The following is a 23,733-nucleotide window of genomic DNA, read 5'->3' on the forward strand; positions in this document are numbered from 1 at the left end:
TAAGATATGAATTGTAGAGTAGGTTACGTACTTATTATACTTTTTCCAACAATATGACCTAATTCTTATGCAAATATCGTATTCGCATGCCTCCTTCATATTTTACCACGCTACCTACCAACGCTAATACGTAGACTGATTGGGTGAAATAATTCAGGACTCGATTAGCTACTATTTATTTTGATTATTCTGCACATACTCGCTTACTGTAGGTACTCCAGTACTTCTACTACATACGACTATGTTAGTAGAGATTCAAATGCCTCACCCCCGATGGACCCTAAGAAAATGCCATACTCATCAGCTTTCTACCCTGTGGCCTGCTCGATTACCGAATTCGAATTCCAAATTTTTACATAAGTACCCACTTTTCTATACAGTTAGCTATATATGGCAACGTGGGTACTTACTGCGTGACTGTCATTTGGAACGATTAGTCCAGTTTCCTCAAGATGTTTGCCTACACTGAAAAGCGACTGGTAAAAAATCTAAATAATATGTCGTAGGTGTAGGTGTCATGCAGGTCACGAAATCGTACCAATGAGTTTTTCGGAAGTTTCGTGACCTGCAACGAATGAGAATGTCATACTTTAAACAAAAAAATAAATATAGTCTGTTTTTCCATGTACACAGGCATCAGAACGCAAATTACCCCCACCACGGCGAGAAGCGACTCCTCGAGAGAAGCTGCTGGCCTCCATCCAGGTCGGGCGGCAGCTGAGGCCCACGCCATACTCGAGGAGATTATGTGAGTACCTACATAATACGTTTATTTGAGGTTAGGGGTTGTGCACAAATCACGCGAGGTGTTTTCTGCTACCCCTCCCCCACAAAACCTCACGTGTATATTTTTGATTATTTTTCATTCGACCTAATTTTAAGATAAATAATATGTAGTACTCATGTGGTAGGTATTTTTTCTTAGTTTCGTTCACTGTAGAAAAATACACATGAGGTCTCCTTCCCCAAACGTGATCTGTCGTGATTTTTTCGTGACCTCCTATCGACCCACCCTATCGAACCTCGCGTGATTTGTGCACAAGCCCTTTTTTATTGATACAGGTTTAAGGCTAAGAAGTATGCTAAAATGTATTAAGGCTGCTAACTTTGTAGGTACTCTACTGAGACTATAGTTATCGGTAGAGCTACATACAGTACTAATTGCAAATACCCGTATTCGAGACTATCAAATAGTCTCTAATGATTAATCTTGGAGTTGGCTGTTAGTGTAGAACTTGATTATTCTCTCTTAATATTTCATCTAAATTCTAGATATGTAATCTAAATTTCACTGCGACATTCTTATTTCTACTATAAATATATCCTTTACATCTGTAAATAATAATAAGCCCTATTTCTACTGAAAATATAAGAGCTTTATCAAATATTTTGAAGGTACTCGTATTTTATATTCCTCAGTACGCCTACGCTGAATACGAAATAACGAACACGTTTTTAACATTACCGTCATGGAACAAAAATATTAGCATGATTTTATTTTCTTCTAACAACTCCCTAAGCCTTTAAGAGCCCATCAACGTGCACACTAGCGCCACTGCAAAATAATCGTGATTATTTAAATTTAACGACAGGTATTTAAAAAAGGGGGCCGCTACGTACTGTATTGTGTATTTAATAGTGTCCGACCGAAACATGTTTTTTTGCCGAAACCGAAACCGAAACCGAATGTTCGGCTTTGGCTCTAGTTTCGGCCGAAACCGAAACCGAAACCTAAACTTTTGTAGACTTGTTAAAATCGTTGAAAAAATGTCATAAAACCGCTTTTACACACATTATGGCGCTGTTAACACCCAATGTCCTTGAAATTGATGTTACTTAAGCAGTTTTTTAAGAAAATTACTACAGTTAAACCAAGATAATTCTGCAACGATTTTGATAACACACGCAGTGCAAGTGTTATTTTAAACGCAAAACTTCTATGAAATTTTGACGTATAAATAACATTTGCACTAGTTGCACTGCGTATGCTATCAAAATCATTGAAGAATTTTCCTGGTCTAACTCTATTAATTCACCAGTCAAGCTAACATGTAGATACAGGGTCAACCAAAAACCCAAGCAAAAACGCGAGCGCAGCGAGCGCGAAATTTTTTGTTAACAATATCGCAAGGCCGGGTACCGATCTTCACCTGGGCCTAAAAGTCCGAAGTGCCCCAGTGAGGCGAACTTTCATGCGAAGTCAAAGCCGTGCTTAGGGTTGCCAGATGGTCGGGATTTGGCGGGATTCTCCCGATTTTTAGCATGTGTTCCCGATTCCCGACAAAGTGTAAACTGTCCCGAAAAACAGCTTCACGTTATAAAACAATAATTTCAAGTTCCGCACTGTCGTCGAGCGAGCGAGCTGACATAGTGCCAATAATGTAAAATATCGTTGTTTTTAATACAATTACTTTAATTTGAATGTATTTTTTTCCCTGACTTACGTCCCAAAATCCCGAAAAATTTATATTGTTTCCCGATAATAGGGCCTTTCGATCTCGCAACCCTAGCCGTGCTTCAGGCTTCAGGATAAGTAAGTTGAGCACAGACTTCAACCATTGTCCATTGTATTAAAAAGCGAGACTACCGGCCGAGCATGGCGCAGCGAGGCCAAAGGCTAAGCTGAAGTAGAGGACATGTGGAACACAAACCAATGGTAATTTGAGGTAAAAAGTGAGGCTAAGGTCGAGCATTCGTATGAAAAACTGTACTGGGGACACTTTTAAGGGTTTTTCTTCGTTTTAATCAATAATCAGCTGTTCAACCTCGCAAAATATTAACTATTGAGAAAATCAACTTTGCGGAACTAGTTGAGCGTAGCCTTTAGCCTCGCTTAAAATTTGCCATTACAGGTAGATAGGAAAATGACTGAATAAGTGAGTGAATAAGAGCGAAAAAGAATTCGTTCGACTCGAGCCGAGCTGATACTCGGACAACTGCTACGTGCGACAGTGCTATCTCATTCACTCCGATACAATTAGACAGTGTGCGCGTTATAGGTGTTGACAGCCTCTTAAAACTGCGTCGACCGTCCAATGGCGCCCTCATTAGTGGAATTGTGTTTTATAATAAACCAATTAATTTCTGTACCTACATGTACCTACTGTACATGAATCAGTATATGCAGGTATTAATATTGTTGTCCTATATACTTATTCCCCAACTTTTGGTCTTTGTCCGAAGTACCATTTCGTAAGTTTCGGCCCGGCCGAAAGGTTCGGCCGTTTTTTGGCCGAAACCGAAACTACAGCCGAAACTTGATTTTTTGGCCGAAACTGGCCGAAACCGAAACCGAACCTTCGGTCGGACACTAGTATTTAAGTACCTTTTGAATACATCAAACTAGTTTTTATGTTGCTCGTCGAACTAGGACCTCAAAACAAAAACGGCCGTTTTAACTTTGGACGCATAGATTGAAGAATCCAGCAACATAAAAACTAGTTTGATGTATTCAAAAGGTACTGAAATACACAATACAGTACGTAGCGGCCCCCTTTTTTAAATACCTGTTACCTGTCGTTAAATTTAAATAATCACGATTATTTAGCAGTGGCGCTAGTGTGCACGTTGATGGGCTCTTAAGGCTTTGATATTATAATCTTAGAAGGATAAACGAAAGTTACGTTCACCTTCAAAGTTCTACGAACATTTTGCGTGTCTGATTTATCAGAGGGTAAAAAATCTTTTCACCACACCAGCTGGTAAAGGCTCTCGTCATTGCTCAAAAAAGGATAAGAAAGTTGCTTTTTATCCACATGTGGGGCAAAGTAATCACATGCAAATTTTGAGTTATTTCATTGTTAGCTGGTAGAATTGACTTTTAAATGATGATTTTGAATGATAAATATTGAATGACGTTCATTTGGCTTTGATTTTGATTTGGTTTGATTTTGTATTTGGTTTCATTTTGTTTGATATCTTGTTACAGTTAATAAAGTTAATATTTTCTTCGGGTTGGTATGGCGAAAAATATTGTGTTTCATTTGGGGGCAAAATTTGTTTAACCCTCGTGATTTGGAACCCTCGCAACGCTCAAGATTCCGTTTTTAGAATATTTCGTTTGCTCGGGTATCAATATTAGCAGCACGGGCGGTTAAATAACAACTTTGCCCCCTTGTAAAACAAACAACTATTGTGCTGTTTTCTGAAGCAAAATTTAAGCAGTTTATTAGCAGAGTAGTCATTGGGACTGAACATCATGATGGATTATGCTATTAGAAATCGCACGTATCGACAATCGTCATTAATATACCTACATGAAATTGTTTTATAAATATTTATCGAATTTTAACCAAAAAACAAGTAAGTTTAGCAGACATGTATGAATTTGAATAGATCCATTAAAATTAATCTAGATCAGAGTTTCCCAAAATTTCCTCTTTCCTTTCCTGTGTACATTGTTTCTTTTAATTCCAGGCCATCGCTCCCGAACAAGCTTTACAACCTAGCCATCCCAATATCCTACCTATCTTACTACCCAACCAACCCTGAGAATTATTTGGCTACGAAAATATGGAATCATACTCGGATTGGACAAATTTCAAGAATATTGCGCTTGCTTTTTTAAATTTTATATGAGTTTAATAAATTATTTTGTGCTCATATTGCAACATGTATTTGATTTTTATGCACGTATTTAACACGTATCTATACCATGTAATAAGTTAATAACACTCAGAATCCGCATAACAGCGGCAAGAGAACAAAAGCTACAGCTGTCATACCGAGCGGGAAAGCGCCTGCAACAAAAATAATAGCAAAGTTGTAGAGAGGAACGTTAAGTGTGCAGTAGGCGTATGCTGGAGCTAGTGGCCGCATCACAATAAGGTCGTAATGTTGTTTCACTTTGAACCTTGTTCATTGGCACATAGGGCAGTATTTTGCAAATGCTGGAATCGAACTTTTAAAGTAGGTAAGTACCTATCCTGCGAAAGCTATTTTAGTAGAGGTGAGAGGTCAATCCGATATTGAATATTGTTTTATTAATTAAAAGAATATAATCCTGGGATGTTTCGGGTAGCTAGACTAGCTAGTTCAAGATTGAACTGAAATATATGGCTTTACTGTAACTACGACCAAATTTTTACTTAGAAACACTGATAACGTCTTTCAACGTGAATGGAATTACCTACAGATTGTCTTCGTTGAATTGCGTACAAAAAACGTTGTTAGTTATCAGATGTTAGATAGCCTGGTTATTACATCACAGTAGAGTAGCTGAATAGACAATTTTTCTAGAATGAATATATTTAAAAAAAAAACACCAATAGCGTGCGAAAAAAACTTTAACTCAAGAACTTAATCAAATTGGATCAGCGGTTCCCAAATTATTTTTTCTACATAATATGGACAGGAATAAATTATGGAATAACTTTTGACATTAAAATTTATTAATAATACAGTTTATGTTTTTGCTAAATAATTCTTTTTTTGTAATAAATACAATGTTGTACATTTAATTAATATATTAATTAGGTACCTACTTCTAATCTTAATCAGGCCTATCGCGAACTTAAAAGTCAGTTCAAATATGATGCACGTAGGTACATAATTGTAAGGTACCTATGCGTTCGCCGTTCATGAGGCCAGTGCAATACCTACAAATAAAAAGTGTGTAATAAGATATCGAGAAGCATCATCACACAAGTCCCATGAAATACATGACAGCATTGTGCGCTCGCGCTGACGAAACTAGATCGCGTCTGATATCACCGCGCCGCGCTGGCGCAATCTACCATCTATTCATGATCTATTCACAACAGCTCGTCTGGTGCCTAGATTTCTAACAGTTATGCGTGATTGGAGCTTTAAGTAAAATTGTTTGGGAAATTCAATACACAGATTCTAGACGATACGACTAAATACTAAGAATAACACACCTTTATTTTGAATCGGGTCGGGGTTGAAAAATTAAGCTGTGGGTTATACTTGTAAGTAGTCATGGACAAATTTAGAGAATCGCAAAAAAAAGGTTTAATTACTCGATTACAGCACCTAACGTAATTTCAAAATTAGTGATTCAATTTTTTTTTGCGTTGTTATAAATTTGTCCATGAGTGTATAATGTATAATTATGTTGTCACTCACACTTGCACATTCGTTAGCATCTATCTAACGGTCATCTTTTATTATTTATAGCCTGTGACCATCTAAAATACATCATCAGATGGAATGGAAGGAGATTTCTTCTAATATACTTGTCAAGCTGTAAGTCATTTAGCAGGTAATTTCTAATGACTATATCAAGTCTAGCGGGTTATTTTAATGATGAACAGCTGATGATAAAACTAAAGCACATGCGATATGGAAAAACCTCTTTTAACATTTATTTTGAACGAGAAGATTTATCTTGTTTTGTATCGCGCTATAAAATATCATAGGCCTTGTTTTATAATCGCGTGACCCCAAGTAGTGCGAAACTGAGTAATTGATGTCAAACCAAACTAATGTAGGTCAGTAATCCAGACGAGATCCGACGCCAGGCCGTCTGGTTCCACAGATTATATAATAGTCCTCTCCAATGCGGTAACTCTGGGTGACGTCACGGGCGCTAGTGTGCCGGGCTATGTTATGATAAGGGGAGCATTTGCATTTACATAAACATTGTGGAAATATGTGCTCACTTGGTGTCAGCAAATGTATTGGTATTATGGAAGGGTAAGTTACAGGATTTATTATTCCGTAACAAAGCTGAGAGATGTTTTCATTTATAATATTTTAAGAAACGGCTGCATATAAAGAATACAATATACCCTACGCATAGAGATGGGTCGCGGGTATTTACCCAATTTACCCACCCAGGTAAATACCCGGTAAATACCCGGTAAATACCCATCTACCCGGTATTTACCCGTATCTACCCAAATGGACGGGTAGATTCATTTCTTGTTGCACATGTCGATTTGTGTTAAAGTGGAGATGTAAACCGAGTTAATGGCTGTAATTATTGTGTGTCATTTAAAATGAAATGGTTTAGTTGCAGTTGCAGTTGTAACTAAGGAATTTTTAGTACAATTTTGATAAATATTAAAAAAACCGGGCAAGTGCGAGTCGGACTCGCGCACGAAGGGTTCCGTATCATAATGCAAAAAAAAAACGAAAAAAAAAGCAAAAAAAAAACGGTCACCCATCCAAGTACTGACCACTCCCGACGTTGCTTAGCTTTGGTCAAAAATCACGTTTGTTGTATGGGAGCCCCATTTAAATCTTTATTTTATTCTGTTTTTAGTATTTGTTGTTATAGCGGCAACAGAAATACATCATCTGTGAAAATTTCAACTGTCTAGCTATCACGGTTCGTGAGATACAGCCTGGTGACAGACAGACGGACGGACGGACGGACGGACGGACGGACAGACGGACGGACGGACGGACAGCGAAGTCTTAGTAATAGGGTCCCGTTTTACCCTTTGGGTACGGAAAAAAAAAGCAAAAAAAAAACGGTCACCCATCTAAGTACTGACCACTCCCGACGTTGCTTAGCTTTGGTCAAAAATCACGTTTGTTGTATGGGAGCCCCATTTAAATCTTTATTTTATTCTGTTTTTAGTATTTGTTGTTATAGCGGCAACAGAAATACATCATCTGTGAAAATTTCAACTGTCTAGCTATCACGGTTCGTGAGATACAGCCTGGTGACAGACAGACGGACGGACGGACGGACGGACGGACGGACAGACGGACAGACGGACGGACGGACGGACAGCGAAGTCTTAGTAATAGGGTCCCGTTTTACCCTTTGGGTACGGAACCCTAAAAAGGCCGTCATAAGAGTATTTTTTAGACTTGAGTAAATTATCGTACTTATACGTTGATAATACACATTCCAACTTCGGTCGGCGGGGGGTGTGGTTGGGGGGAGGGGGGCAAAAGTGAACTTTTTCATATTTCTTGGAATCTGTCATTAATATCGAAAAGTGTTGTATGTACAAACTAAAGTAGACATAATTTTCTACAAAAAAGGTTATATACATTTTTGTCCTAAAACTAACGTGTTTGACTTATAAGTTTCACAAGTTGGGATACTGCACAATTTTTTTTTTATTATCTTTCATAAGTATTCTTTATGTTCATCTTTCTAATGTATATTAAAAGCATTTTAAAACATTTCCGGAAGCCAGGGAATGATTTTACACGATTTTCATAATTGGACTGATATGTTAAAATCGAACTTCACCTCATAGCAACCTTTTCGTAATTAGTTTGAACATACATTTTATGTAACAATATAAAAAGATACTTAAATTAATCTTATTTATACTCACATACCATTAAACACATCAAATTTAGAAGAAAAACGAAAATACCCGCGTATTTACCCGCGGGTAGGTAAATATCGGGTATTTACCGGGTAAATACCCGCTCTCGGGTATTTACCCGGGTAGTTGCCCATCTCTACCTACGCATAACAGCCGTAACAGCCATTGAATAATCAGTTAGAATTTGGAATTTAATCCGCTAGATTACTGTAAATAATTGAATGGCATTTTGGACATTTTTATGTTGGTATAATGAATTTAACGTGTAACTGTGTCAAGTATGAACTCCAGAGCATTTTATGAAAATATGCAAAAAACATCACGTTCTGTTGAGAACAGCGTTTCTCAACATCACAGTTTTAGTAAACATAAATAATTAGGGCCAGATCTCCTCTCAAACTCCACAGAAATTTCCTAATTTCACAGTAACTTCAAAATGGCAAGTAATTTCACCACATTTTAATTTCGAAAATAACCGACAATATGAAGTATTCGTAATTACGCATATACACCTTACTTGAAATCAGTTCAGTAATTAATATATAAGTACTGAAGTTATCTTAAAAAATATAGTTCTGCAAATTGTACGGGCCACAATGCGGCGAGCGGCAAAACGAGCAAGTTACTCAACTCGACTCCAATACACTGCGGTTCGACAACTTTTTGTTTTCTTCAGATTTGTGGTGAGCGTTTTTTTTAATGACGCAATAATAGAAGCACTCACTATTAAATATCCGTCTTCTTTTACTTATTAAGCTGTTTTTTCTCGACGAACAAATTTGTTGAACTATTTGTCATTAATTTAGCAATTAGGTTAATGTTAGCTCATTAATCTGATATTAGAAACTATGAAGTAGATGCCATTTTTAGAACGGTTGTTAAAATTAATTACTTCACGCATTTGAAGTGTGAGAGTAAGAAACATTAGTTACCTACCTAATGCGTACCTAATGCGCTAAGTGAAACGTTATTTTAGTGCCGCACGTATGTAGCAAAAGTTTTTATAATTAGCAGACATTTTCTTTATTGTAATTTCAGAACTATTATTTGTAAAAATGTATAGCCAAAATAATTTATAACAAACAGGCATGCAACAAACAAACATTCATGAAAAACACCGCTCAATAATAATAATTAATAACACAACTTATTTATATCATAAGTAAAAGAAATTGAAACTTTTAAAAAATCCGATGACACGTCAATAGTTTGAGAACCGTTGCCAAGCGCTAGCTACAACCGCGTAGCGCGTACTTGCCATACCGCAGTCCGTACTTGTCATTCGCGCGGTACGCCCGCGCCATTCTTACTATATTATTTTATAACTATAAAAAAATAATAAGTAAGTACATACATATATAAAAAAAATTGTTTGTGAAAAATATAAATAAGAAAAAGGAAGTGGCCCTTAATTGGATTGTGTCAAGAGCGTGTATCACTGCATGGCTTCCAACCCTTAATGGAGGTTGCACTAATAGGATTTGTCCTATCAATGTCCAGCGCAGCGCAGTACGGAGGAAATCCCTGCCATAGGAAGTGTTTTTTTTAAAGGTTACATTCAGTTTTGCATTCAGCCAGTGGCTACTGAAAAACGGCCTGTGCTTAGTTTTTTTTAATTTACGTGTTCCCAAATTAACTGGGCAGTGTTATAAAGTGAACTTTTCGTAACTTTTACTGTGTTTTTATCCTAAAATGGGAGTCTGTGTGACCAACACTTTGGCCATGGAAATAAGTCGTGAGTATACTTTAATTTTTAACCTTTGCAATTTGATTTTGAACCTTATAACATAGATTTTAAGTATCTTTTTGCATGTGTTATGGAAGCACTTAAAGGACTACTTTGTAGTTTTAAGATTACGATACAGCCATAAACGTGGGTACTGAACTGATTACGCTTTGATAAAGATTTACTACAGTTTATCCGTTTATTCTAAATTAGACTTTATGGTCTTGATATTAAAGTACATTTAACTTTGTAGTTTCGAGGCGTGTGTAAGGTTTCAGTTAACACTTTACCTGTAACGGTAGTGAACGGTTGTTCAAATAGATTTTTGTTTTGGGTTTGGTGCATTGGACTATTACCTACGCAAGATGTTAATTGATATACGTTTAACATACTGATGTAAACATGCGCGCAACAAATTCTACAAAACGGCGCTGCGCTTGTAAATTCTGACATGTGACTGAAATGAAATCCTGAAAATGATACACCAGGCTTTCTTTTCTTAAATTTTGACAGATCAGAATTTATAAGGGCAACGGAAAAAGATAAAAATAGCATGAGAGGCAAAAGGACCCAAATATTAACATGTCTACTTTTGCATACAAACTTGAAGGTTTTTTTTGGGTGTTTTTCAATGGATGAACCTCGAAATCGAGAAAGAAATAATTTACTGTTTCATACAACTCTACTTTTGATGGATCAAAAACGACAATTTTCAAAAGGTTGATAAACATTTTTTTGCACTTACACGAAATAATCAATACCTAAACGAATATGATGTTTGTATTTTTTAACTACCTATCTATTAACTCGTAATTAGATTAACCGCTGCCGCGCGATATTCATGAGAAGTACCTACTTACCAGGTATACAGATATAAAAAGCGATAAAATTTTAATTTCAGAAAAGTATGCTAAACGATCATGCAGCAAACGATCATGAATTAACAAAAATACATAACACCTCCTCAATCTGTAGTTTGGGTATTTATTTACTTATCTGTTTACGCGTAAGAGGGAGCCTAAAATACGACAAACCATTTTGAGGACTCGGTAGTCTGTCTATTAAAAACAACAATTTTTTAAACTAACACGCAAATTAAAAAAAACTCAGTCAGCCGGAAATATTTGCTCTTATCGGATAAGCTTCGCTAGCTTAGTCAGTAGTACAGTCAGGCAGTCAGCAGCAGAAGTTGCTAAGCGGGTTAGGTGTTCAAAATGATCTTGACGCGACTTTATTGTCAAGAGAATAAGAGCGTGACAAGGTAATTTAGAACACCTGGCCCGCTTAGCAACTTCTGCTGCTGACTGTACAATGGCCCGCTGTTCCAATAAAAACTCGAACTATATCTTTTCCTTTTTTTAGAATGTTATATAAGTAGGTGCCTTAATAATAACTGAAGCGTGACAATTAATTAAATGTCTGCAGTGATATGAAATTTCACTTATTTTCAAGCGCCATAATATATCCCCGAAATTGCCTCCTGATCTGAGATTGGCCTACATCTAAACTTCTAAAGTAAAGAGCCCGTATATTTGGTTCTGAAGTGCCAATTCCAAGCATCTCTAGCACGTACTTCGTGAGCCGTTTGAGGCTCGCGCGGCACTCGAATATAATTTTAATGCCGTCGGAATATCTCGGCGTATCTGTCTTAGGCATTTTGTAAGAGCTATTTCGAAATTCCTTTTACTATTAAGATCGTAATAAATCATTTAAAGGCTTTATATTTTTTAAGTAAAGCTTGTTTAGCCTCGTAAAGCTATATTTTGATATATATTGATTGTATGAAATTTTGGGGACATTGTTTTTCTTGTATTAGGATCGAAAGAGCTCGTGATTCTGAGTGGAAATAATATAAAGATTCCAAAATCTAAAATGCAAGTTGAGGTACAACTTCAAATAGAAATGCCCGTAACGTAAACTATCATCTGTCACCTCTAAAAATAACCACAAAACATTCATTTCGGTTTCATCTCGCGTATTTTCCGCAGTGCTGCTTCTCGTTTTTCTCGGCCCGTGTAGGAAAACCGGTTTATTTTTAGCTCATTGTTCTAGTGGGTACCTACTGGGAAATTCTCTTGATCCGACGTCAAATACCGAGGTGCATAGTTTGCTTAAGGCTTGCGGAATACTGAGATGATTACATTTAATTGGCATTTTATCTTGCGAATGGCATTTGTTTTGATACTTTTGATGTTTGATTTAACTTAGTAGGTAATTAATATATCTAGTATGTTGTGTGTTTGTTTAGGAAACAGTAGTAATAAATAAAGTGACCTGTTTATTTTAAACACATAAATACACACTTGGCTTTTTTGTTATCTTGTGTGTCTAGTGGTTCTTTAACACTTATCTATAAACCCTAACGTAATTGATCATACTGAACGAACCATACAATGGAACCAATCTCACAATCACTAAGAAATAACTGAAAATATTCTTGCATTTACTATGGTTACAGATTATATAATTGCCCTGTATTGAGCATTCACATGAATTCAGATAGAGGCAGATAGTGAGGCGCTGACTGCGAACCAAATAAAAGTTTAGATCATTTCTCGTTGTTAATAAAGCAAAATCAAATATATAAAGATTTGGTACAATTTATACCTCGAAAAGGTATATTTCTTCTCCGATAGCACGGGGACAATTCCGTCCTCGAAACGTCGCGTCAGAGGTAATTTTTAAACTTAATTATTATTTATTATTCGCGATTAAGTCCCGAGGTTTATTTTGTTTATCTACCTCTATATCTAATTATCTCGGCCGTCCACTTGGTTTCGCATCATTATCAACTGGCGCTAATTCGATTTCGGTGGAAACCGAGACCGAATCAAGACCGACTTTCCTCGGATACCGATACGGGAGAAAACAATGGAAAGCACACCTGCCGCGGCTATGGTTATGCAATTTTTGACACTTTTTTGTCATTGTGTGATAATTCTTATAACATCAGTCGGCTTTTCTTTTGGGCTCATAATTTACATATGTACTTATAGGTCTACCGTTTAACTGAGCCGGTTGGTAAAAAGAAAGCGTTAGTGCCCGATAAAAGGACCCGATGCCATGGCACTCTCTAGTAGCTGTCTTGGTCCAAGAGTCTGAAGAGTCATTTGACATCCGATATCGTAACGGACAATGTGAAGGTCTTAAGCCTATCCTACGTAGGTACCTGTCTGCCTGCCTGTGCCTGCTGTGCCTGCGTGCCTATATAGGTCTTCTTCTTCCTGCTTTTATCCCACATTATGTGGGGTCGGCAAAACATGTTTTTCTCTTCCATTCTCCTCTATATTTCGTCACAGCATTCACTCCTTTCTCATTTTCTTTTTCTCGTGTCTACCTACACAAGAACGTAGTTAGTATTAGGCATTAGGTACCTACTTCTATTGATCACGTAAAAATCACGTGTAAACTACGTAGACGTCTATAAGTATTTAATATTTCTGACATAACCAGTCCTCAACTTATTTAATTATACAAAACAAGTAAATAGGCTATCAATTTCTAGCAAACTTCGTTAGTCTTGTAGCCCTACAGTTAATTGTTAAGCTTTAGTTTTCCAGTTACGAGTAAACTTACTTTGTTTGAAAACAAACTAATTAATATAAATACATAATACCTACATAAATAATATATATATATGGTTGTTTCTTAAGAGGATAAAGCTATGAAATTATTTTGGTCGATATGTCCAACTACTATAATAGTCACACAAAAGTGACGTGACGAGCACACATTTTTAAGTCGTTTAGCTAGGCAATCAAAACGGTACACTGTGTGTGGAGATCTCTATTTTAGGTAAATCTGTTTTATTGTTCTGGAGTGTAATTGATATACATACATACATATACGAATGTGTGTTCAATTTAACATAATTGGTGGTCTGCAGTATTTTAACGTACCTAATAATGGATCATACGATTGAAATCATTTTCATAACATAACACATTGACAGCTGATTGAGCAAATGGTGCAAGTGAATGTTTACTTAGCGTCGGCGACCCGACATTTGATCGGAAGGTCGAAACGATCAATTCTTTGTCGAAATCGCGAGTAATGACCACGCAACACATTCAATTGGGTATTGATTGATATCTCAGGTCGTTAGTTGTAATGATTTGTCATTTTAACTGAGTCTTGCTTTTGGTCGCTTTTATACTTATTAAATATTCCCAAAACAATTTAGTCTAAGTTCTATTATTTGGTCTTTATCATTCACAAAATTAAAAAGGTGTCTAAGATTTTTTTGTGACAACTAAAACACGACCGCACAAAAGAGCAAATTCACAGGTCGTTTTTTTTTGTAATAGGTAAACATTTAACTAGGTAGGTACTTCACTTAATATTAATAACAATATAATATCGAAATATTACAGTTACCTACCTAAGAATGCTCCTTAGAGTTAAGTAAATAAGTACCTACTCTATAGTTCGTTTTTTTTTAGCATTAGAAAGAACTTGAAAGAAGGTAAGCGATCTTAACGTCTTTTAATTGAAAAACGCTTTTAAAAAATCAGTAACTAGTACTTATGAAAGCAGAAGAATATAAATGATCGTATTAGATTCATAATTGTTACATATTTGCCGTAACTTATTTTTGAAATGAGTTTTTCAATTAAAAGACACATCAAGATTGTTTACCTTATTTCTAATGCTAAAAAAAAACGAACTATAATACTCGTAAAACCATAAATTTAATTTAAGTACATTGTTTGCACCAGTAGAGATGAAGCCTGCAACTTTTCATCATAATTCTACTAAAGTTGACACTGACTGAAGTGACCAACTTTTTCAATTTCGCCGCATATATTATTCGTGGTACCGCAATATCTAGTTTTTTTCGGGTCGTGACCGATCTGTCCTTTCCCTCGACGGTTTGCGAAATTGGACAGACAGACGGTTGGAACATTCTTCAGCGTGAATCGAAATTTAGATTAAACTAATCGGTAACATATCTCAATTCTCAATGTGACATAACGATTTGTTTCTCCCTAATATACCTACGTATATCGCACTGACAAATCAGGAAAGGAATTGTCAGTTGAACTGAGTTTTTATTTTCAATTATGACCCTTTACTGCTCTTTAGGGTTCCGTACCAAAAAGGTACAAAAGGAAATGGTGCGACTCTGTCCGTCCGTCTCTCTGTCACATTGCTAATTTAAATAGGCTCATACTTCAGGTTTTCGCGACTTTGTATGTTTATGCTAATACATATACTCACAGTTCAAGGTATCATACCTACAACAGCAATTCTAAGGAGATTTAGTTACCTGGTCCAAGGATAGCATGAACGCTCGCTTGCAAAGTTCTGCAACGGATTAAATTGCACTCAACTAGTTCACCAACACACTTCATGTACTTAGTTGAACTGAACTACTAGTACATAGAACTATAATTACATACATATTTGTAACTATCTATTGGACTGCGCTGTGAGGTCTGCGAGATATTTTGCGGGTTGGACACGTCACGATTTCACGACTTTTAGAAGTACGCGTAACACCGCTTGGCAGTTTGGAGGACATTTTTTCTTTAGTTTTATTCATTTATTGTGCCTAACTTTTAACGTAATTTCTTTTAAGATTTTTTTTCTGAGGTGTACGACTGGTATGGGTAATTTAAACACTTTAATCTTTATTATTAATTGTCATTTACTACTATGGAATGGATTAATTTTCTTGCTAGTCTGGACTGTTGTTTAGAGTCTTTTCAATAATAGGCTAGGTTAGGTTAGGTTATGAGTTTACATTCGAACATTTTAAATTATACTTTCTTACTAATCACAATATTCTTGTGCTATGTAAAATAGATGCTCGGACTTGATCAATGGAAAAACTTATTTTTATTCTGACAACCTGTTTTAGTTACCTACATTACCAATATCAAGGCTAAAAGTTTTATGGCGTTATTCATACCGCCCGCTAAGTATATCAAACTATTGATAATCGTTTAAAGCTGGTCCACTAGACTCGCCGAGGCGAATCGAATCGAATCGCAATAATTCGCCTCCTATATTTTCTATGCAACTGCGTCCATTGACGAAGAGCCGCGGCGCGCCGATTCTTGTCTAAAAATATAGGAGACGAACTATTGCGATTCGATTCGATTCGCCTCGGCGAGTCTAGTGGACGCCAGCCTTTATCCTTATCCATCGTTTTGACATTTTTGTTTGTTACAAAGGAACAAAATTTAACAAAGGGGTGTTAAGTTTTATGAATACGGGGGTTTGTGTCCTGAGCCACAGCGAGAACCATAAAATTTCTTGAATATACTACTAATGCTGTGCCGCCAAGAGTGCTCGAATCTAACTTGGATGCAAGCCAAGCTCGAGACGGATAGCCGGCCGACACGTGCAGACCGGGTACACATATTTCAAGTCTAACTTAACTACAACTACGGCTATTCGTTAGATAAATAGGATTTAAAAGCATTTGGCAACACTTAGTTAATTAGAAAAGACTTAATAGGAACTTCTACTTCCTGAAGATTTATGGTTTATCTAACTAATGAATCAAGCCAGAGTGAGTAAACTAACCTAAACTGTATCCATAGGTATATTGCGTTTCTATGTTTTACAAATTAAACGTAGCAAAAGTTGCAAAATCGGCAAATAAATTACCATTCTTGACTTCGCAAAATCGCCACAATAAATAAAGCCTTATGAAATATCAGCACTTTATTTGTAAACTAAATCGAGAATGTTCAATTATGATAACGTTGCGACATCAATAACGAGTTGGCTATTGTTTTCTTGCGAATAAATGCTACAATGTGTTTTACTCGTATAATTAATACTCTAATATTTACAGCGAGAGTCTGGCCTTGTTAATACGTTGATTGAAAGAGATTGGATAAAAAAGAAAGACGGTTTATATTTATGCTTTTATATTCCTATCCTCTCACTATTAAAATGTATTTTAAGGGTTCCGTACCCAAAGGGTAAAAACGGGACCCTATTACTAAGACTCCACTGTCCGTCCGTCTGTCTGTCACCACGATGTATCTCATAAACCGTGATAGCTAGACAGTTGAAATTTTCACAGATGATGTATTTCAGTTGCCGCTATAACAACAAATACTAAAAAGTACGGAACCCTCGGTGGGAGAGTCCGTCTCGCACTTGTCCGGTTATTTAGACGCATAAGGGTGGAATCACATCTGTCAGCATCGAGCCGCATTTTATATATGAGAAATTGCTCGTTAGTATGAACATGCGTACGCATGCTTTCAGTTTTCCGATGCGTACGCATCTTCATACTAACGAGCAATTTCTCATATATAATAAAATGCGGCTCGATGCTGACAGATGTGATTCCACCCTAATTGTAGGTACTGTATGACTTAAAAATTCGTATACGTCACGTTCCATCAGCTCGCAGGCGCAGGTGTTTCATACAGGTAAGTCAACAATATTGTGAAATAACAGCAAAGAAATTACTTCAATTTATGATATAGTTTAATAAACTAAGGCTAATAAACTGTCAGTGAAAAGTAAATTGTTACCATCACGAATTTTCAAAGCGCTTCACCTTGCTAAAATAATACGGGTAGCTTTATTTTTTATATAAGTACCTACGTTAGAAAAAGATTATTAAAGCAGCTCATTTCGCAAGTATTCTGTTTATCTAGCGCACGAACAATTAAAAAGTGGTCCGTGTAGGCCGTGTATACACCAACGAACTTGATAATAGGTAAACCTTAATTACAAGGACATAAAGCCTATATGGCCAGTCAGTTGCACCACCTACTCTTGATTTTCTGCCCATGTAGGACGGCCGTATGTCAAGAAACAGGCTTGGTAGTTTATTATGGTATTGCTGCGTCTGCCGGCGAGTAACGGTACTTGAAAGGGAACATACTAGTCTAAATTACATGGGCTAGTATCTACATATGTGACGTCCCACGGTCAAAGGTACCTTATGGCGGGTATGGAGTTATGCATACTCCAGTAATCTACAATAAATAAGCTATCGATAACACAAAAGATCAACCTTCTAGGTTGCGTAGTTACAGAGATATGATTTTTTGAAAATAATGTTGTGAAATTAGCAACTTTACGATAGAGAAGTTTTAAGTTTAGCCGCCTAAAAAACTATGTTCCTGAAGTAAGTTACATAGTTGACTACAAATAATAATACCTTATATATCTGAGATTAAAAAAATATTGCGACTTGTTCTGTAATGCAAATAGAAACTTTTGATATCGACTGATTTATGTGTATACTAACCAATCTCTTGAAAATAAAGTTTTATTTCATTTTCACGATTGATTGCAATGAGCTCTCAAGATTTAAATTTTATCTATTAGAAAACGACACTGACAGACAGTTTAAGCAAAAAACAATACCGATTTAGAGGTGAAAATGTATTTTCTGACTTTTTCATATAAAATCACAAAATTGAATATTTTTACTTTTAATGTGACACACAATCAATTTTTCTGAGCACATATGAAAGAAATTCTGTCATTCAAATGAAATAAATCCTAAAACCCCAACTAAATACTATATTTAACCCTTTATGCCACTTTAAACTTACATAACAATAACAGTATTTGCTCCATACATTTACGAAAAGGTACCTTATGGAAATAAATCTAATAATACATCACTACAAAATATCAATCATATCACAGTTTATCTTTTATGAATAGAAAATATTAATTTACATTAAACTGCCCCAAATTTAATTAGTTCTTCGTCATAATAATCTTAAAAAAGACCAATAATTTGTATGTAATGAAAAGGTACCTTGTGATTAAGTTACATGATGAGGCATGATGATGATGGAACAGTTAGGATAAACTAATAATATTTTGGGGTTAAGATGGTATAAATCGTCTATTTCTTATCAATAATATATTTCGGTTGCTATTGAAGATAAGCGGCATTGAGGTTCAATGACCTCAGATATTCCATAAGGTAATGCGTCGGGTATTGGCATTTTTCAGCAAACCAATGGCTGATTTACTGCATGCGACCAAACCAAATGAAGATTATTCTAGTTAAGAAAGACTTGACGAGAGTAACTTTGGTATAATAGCAGGCTACTTGGATTTGTGATGTCGGTCGATATGTACGGTTATAATATTTGCGAGGCGCCCCAACCAGAACTGAAATTATCAAATTAGTTTTGCAGAATGCTAATACAGTTCTCTACCAAACTTCTTTTCCCGTATTGACTAGTTTTTTTGGGAATTTTCAATCTTTTTTCCATAAGGTACCTTTTCTACTAAACTCTGAGACGACATTACTAGGCTTATAACTAACTTATAACAAAAATAAAAACAGGTAAACAAACGTTACGCATTAAGGTTTCAGATCACACAATAAAAAAAAATTGAGCATTTTTTCACCTCTTTACAAAACATTTCATATCTCCGAAACTAGAAACCCTCATAAGGTACCTTTTCCCGTGGAACGTCACATATACTCAGCTTCGTTTTAAATGTCTGTGTAATCAACTAATCTAAAGGACGGGGTAGTATTTATTGTATAGGTAAATAGTGCATCATATACATTGTAACAATTGAAGATGGATCACTTTCATACAATGCGTTTGTCTAAATACAAACAAATACAAACTATGACCGCTTCTCTTTATAATATTTACTAGCTTTACTCTATCGTATTCAGAATGTCGTAGTGTGTACCTATCACATAAACATATTGTACATAATTATGTATAAACATTTCTCGTATGTCTGTTTACTATGCGAAACTTAGGACATGTCATACGTGCCATCAGCCGCAAAAGTGCATGGCGACTTTTTCAATGAATTCATTCATAATTTCTCCATGCAATTTCGCACCTCACTTTATGTACATGTATTAAACTTAAAATGTTTCCTGTTTAAGTGTGTTAAAGAGACAAAAAATGTCCTGCTTATGTCGACTAGATTGCCTGTGGTGATTTCTAGTTGTCTGTGGAACGTGTATAGTAGGTAGATGGTAGGTGGTATTAAGCTTTGGATGGTCCAAATTATATTCTGAGAAATGATGTCTCATCAACAACTCAGACAACTCGCATGCGATTCGCAGGTCAGGGACATTCGAAAGAGAGTTTGTGTCCGTGTTATGTTCTCATTAATAATAGTAGTTAAATTTAATATATGTTGTGATATTCTAAGCCTTACATTGTCAGGCAAACCCCAATAAGGTGAATCGAGGTCACTTCGAAAGCGGGATAATTTTGAAAATCGTTAATAAGTATTTACCAGAAGCACTTCACACTATGGCGTGCTACTATAACACTTAACAAGGGCATGTGGCTACAGTAGGAAGTTTTTCTAATTGTCCCACATTTGAAGCTACCTTAATGTACCTTACTTGTAGTATCTATCTAATCTAAGTAAATAAATTAAATAATATTTTCCGATTATTCATCGTCAAACGTTAAGCTGAATCTTTTTACCCGTTTCAAATTTTAAACTCAAAATATTCAGACATTATTCATTCGCTCGAAGATCGTTTAGGATCGTTCATTCCCTCAATTCAGTTTTTACCGGCCACACGAGTCTATGAACTCTTTACCGTTACTCTATAAAGTGGTACTTGTAATCTCAATTGATAGTTTTTGCTCGTTCTGTTGTTGCGTCAAAATATTTTCTGTTGCTTGCTTTTATTGCCTGCCGCTTGGAAATAAATTTGAGACTTGTCGCGTTAATTTATTTTGTTTCAAGTACTTTCTGGCATAAAATGTGTCGAAATTGATTTCTGAACGATAAATAAATTTTCACTAAAAACATCTAATCTACCGTGATTTTAAGTAGAAAAGAATAAGAAGAGGGAAAAATGAACATTAAATATTTCATATCAATGTTCTATTAAGTAGGTAAAGCCATCGTCAGTGACAAGATATGAGCATTGGTCGGTCGGTGATAAAAACGATCATATCTCCGCCGGCAAACCAGTTTCATTTATGTAGCATAGTAAAAACGTTCTATATTCATAATTTAAATAAGTGGAACATATCCATTCCATTGAAATGGAACCGTAAAGAAGCTAACATTAGAGCACAAATCCATTGGATTTATTCATGACTGATTAGAATTAACTACATATTATTTAAAATGCACTTACGGTCGCTAACTAGCATTCAGTTGACATTTAACTTATTGCAATCACAATAAAGATGAAAATATTATAAAGCTTGCCTACTGTACATTTCGTACAAGGCTACCCGCTCTCACGGAACTCAGACAGGAAACAATTAATACTAGCCACTATCAATAAACTATCCATCTTATTGGGCGTTGCCAATTTGTAAAAACCTGCCCAATTTGCTTGAGGTACCTAACAGATTGGTATAATAGCATTGTATCGAGCAATATAATAAAATAAATTCGAAATACCGTCTATAAATTGGAGTTAATAAATAATTAATAATAGGAAACTGGAATCTAAATCACTGAACACTGCAAATGTAACGATGCATTCTGACTTTAATTGCCTCATTTGTTTTAAATTGCTTACAATAAACTATTAAGCTTGAAATGAGATGTATCATCATCGTTCTTCAACAATTGCTGGTTTACAACGAACTAAACAAACAATTCGATAATCAATTATCAGTTTCAATATAACAATTTATCTCCGTCATTGTAAACGTAAATATTGTAAACGGCAACTTTCCCTCGCATGAGCGGTCTCATGCTAACCATTTCGTTTTTACGGCAGACTTCCGCGATTAAAGATCATTTTTCCCAAGTCCATTATAATGATTATCGTGTTAGAACAATGGTATTTGCCGTTCCAATAGGTACGTTGTTCAATAGACAATGATATTTCGTGGTTGCATGTATTGTAACTATGTAGTTTCTTGTGGTCGCAACGATATAGCTATGTCGTGTTTTGTTTTTAACGTAAGTTTTTAAAAGTAAAAATAGTTTCTTCATGGTTGTACAAATATACATACTAAATATATACCTACCTAAGTACATTCCCAGGTAGGTGAAATACTGTTTTCTCTAATCACTCACGGTGTTTTTGATAAATTCTTTGCCATTACTGCTATGCGTTGTTATCCGGGTAGAGTGGAACTGACATCTATCATCGTTTTGAGCTTATGAGGCAATCTCGTGGTACTTTGAGAATGTGAAGCGAGCACCTTCACTGAATGGGTTCATATTTTGCAAATTTTAATGCTCCATTGTTCTTATTGGTAACATGCAAGATTGTGGTTGTCCTTGTAGACGTTTTTGTTAAGAATGGTAGAAATACGGAGTAATTAGCCCATGACTGCGTAATAAATACTTTGGTAGGTAGGTATTGTTTTTAGTTTTCGATAACATGTTGCCCTATGTTGCACGCTGGGACGTGTCTGCGAAAATTTAAGCTTTATAGAGGATTGGTGTTTAAACCCGCTTCTAAAACATTACGAGTACTATGTACCTATATCTAAACACTAGCGCAATAAGAGTAGGACAACAAAGAGAACCACCTAAATCACTTACCCATTCAGGAGCATAATGTTTTCACAAAACACAGCGCACTTCTGAAAACTTGTTAAAAAGAACATGACACACTGACGTGGGACGTCATTCACGAAACTCGAATTCATAACTCGGAGCAACAATGTGCCCGCGATTTGTAAGGTGTCAAAAGAAAACAACTTTTTAAATAACGGTGCTTAAGAGGCAAACAAAAGATGGAGGCCTGGATCGATACGTCACAGTGGTGTAGGTGCCTCATTTCGGATGCAGTATCTTCGTTGATTACACTCTAGAGAGAGTAATCGTCATAATGATCGTGATGAATCGTGATCGTCATATTGTGATTGTGAGTGGCCGAACTGCATCTGCTGTCCTTCACATTTACGCGTCTACGAGTATGTAGTAGTTTTCGTAGTAATCCATTGCGACCTTGATTTTTCGGTCCACAAGACTAGGTAACATGAAATCAATTTAATTAATAAAATAATAATTAATTAATTATTAATTTAATAGACCTGAAAACTGACTGACGACACTGAAATAGGTATTTACTTACTTTAAATTAGTAACTTTGACACATAAGTTAAATAATAAGTAAAAATGTGTTACTACAATCAAGCTAATATTTATATTTATATCCATAACCGATGATTCCGCCAACGGCAAGGTTTGAAGGGATACGAAATAATAAATGAATAGAAGCGACTGAGGCGTATCTAGTAGACGTATCTTAAAGTTCGAATCGGGCCGCTTGTATTTATTTCTGAACTATGACAGTGTCAGCGTCCTGTCGAACACTAAATTTTAGCTCCGTTTGCACCAAAGAGAATAGTATAGAGGGGTCCTGTCATAGTAAATTTTGAAGTCACAGTAAATTTACTGCCATCTATCGACACACGACTAAAAAAATTATATATATGGATAAATGATTTTATTATTTTTATATAATTTTGACCCATGTTCATTCACTGATATCTATGTGTTAAAATTGTTAAATATGAAACGGTGTCGTCATAGCCGAGTATAGGCTAAAGGTGTGTGCGCCATCTATCCGAGAATGACTTTTTCTTGATTTCCGAGGCACGTTTTTTCCTTAGACTTTATTCATCTTATACGAAGTTACATATGTCTTTGGTTTGCACGATGCGATCTTCCCCGGGTGTCAAAAACATTAAACATAGAACCGGATGGAAATATTCGTATTCCGTTCGAATGTTGTTTCTAATGTTGGTAAAGTGCACGTTCTACTCGAATGTTGTTTATTTATGTTCTGACAGGTCAGGTTTGACCTGATTATGCCATTCCGTTAAGTATTAC

General features: G+C 35.9%; 1 protein-coding gene across 4 annotated transcripts in view; it reads left to right on the forward strand.

The window, feature by feature from the left end:
- LOC134790434 (protein spire) overlaps positions 1 to 23,733 on the forward strand; it is a 271,608-nt gene that overhangs the window by 186,653 nt on the left and 61,222 nt on the right. For all 4 annotated transcript variants that reach the window (XM_063761214.1, XM_063761215.1, XM_063761217.1 and 1 more), the window contains one exon: positions 634 to 748. In XM_063761214.1, coding sequence (XP_063617284.1) covers positions 634 to 748 — 115 coding nt within the window. The remainder of the gene's footprint in view (positions 1 to 633; positions 749 to 23,733) is intronic.

This window comes from Cydia splendana, chromosome 5 (assembly GCF_910591565.1).
Source record: "Cydia splendana chromosome 5, ilCydSple1.2, whole genome shotgun sequence".
Taxonomy (NCBI): Eukaryota; Metazoa; Arthropoda; class Insecta; order Lepidoptera; family Tortricidae; genus Cydia; species Cydia splendana.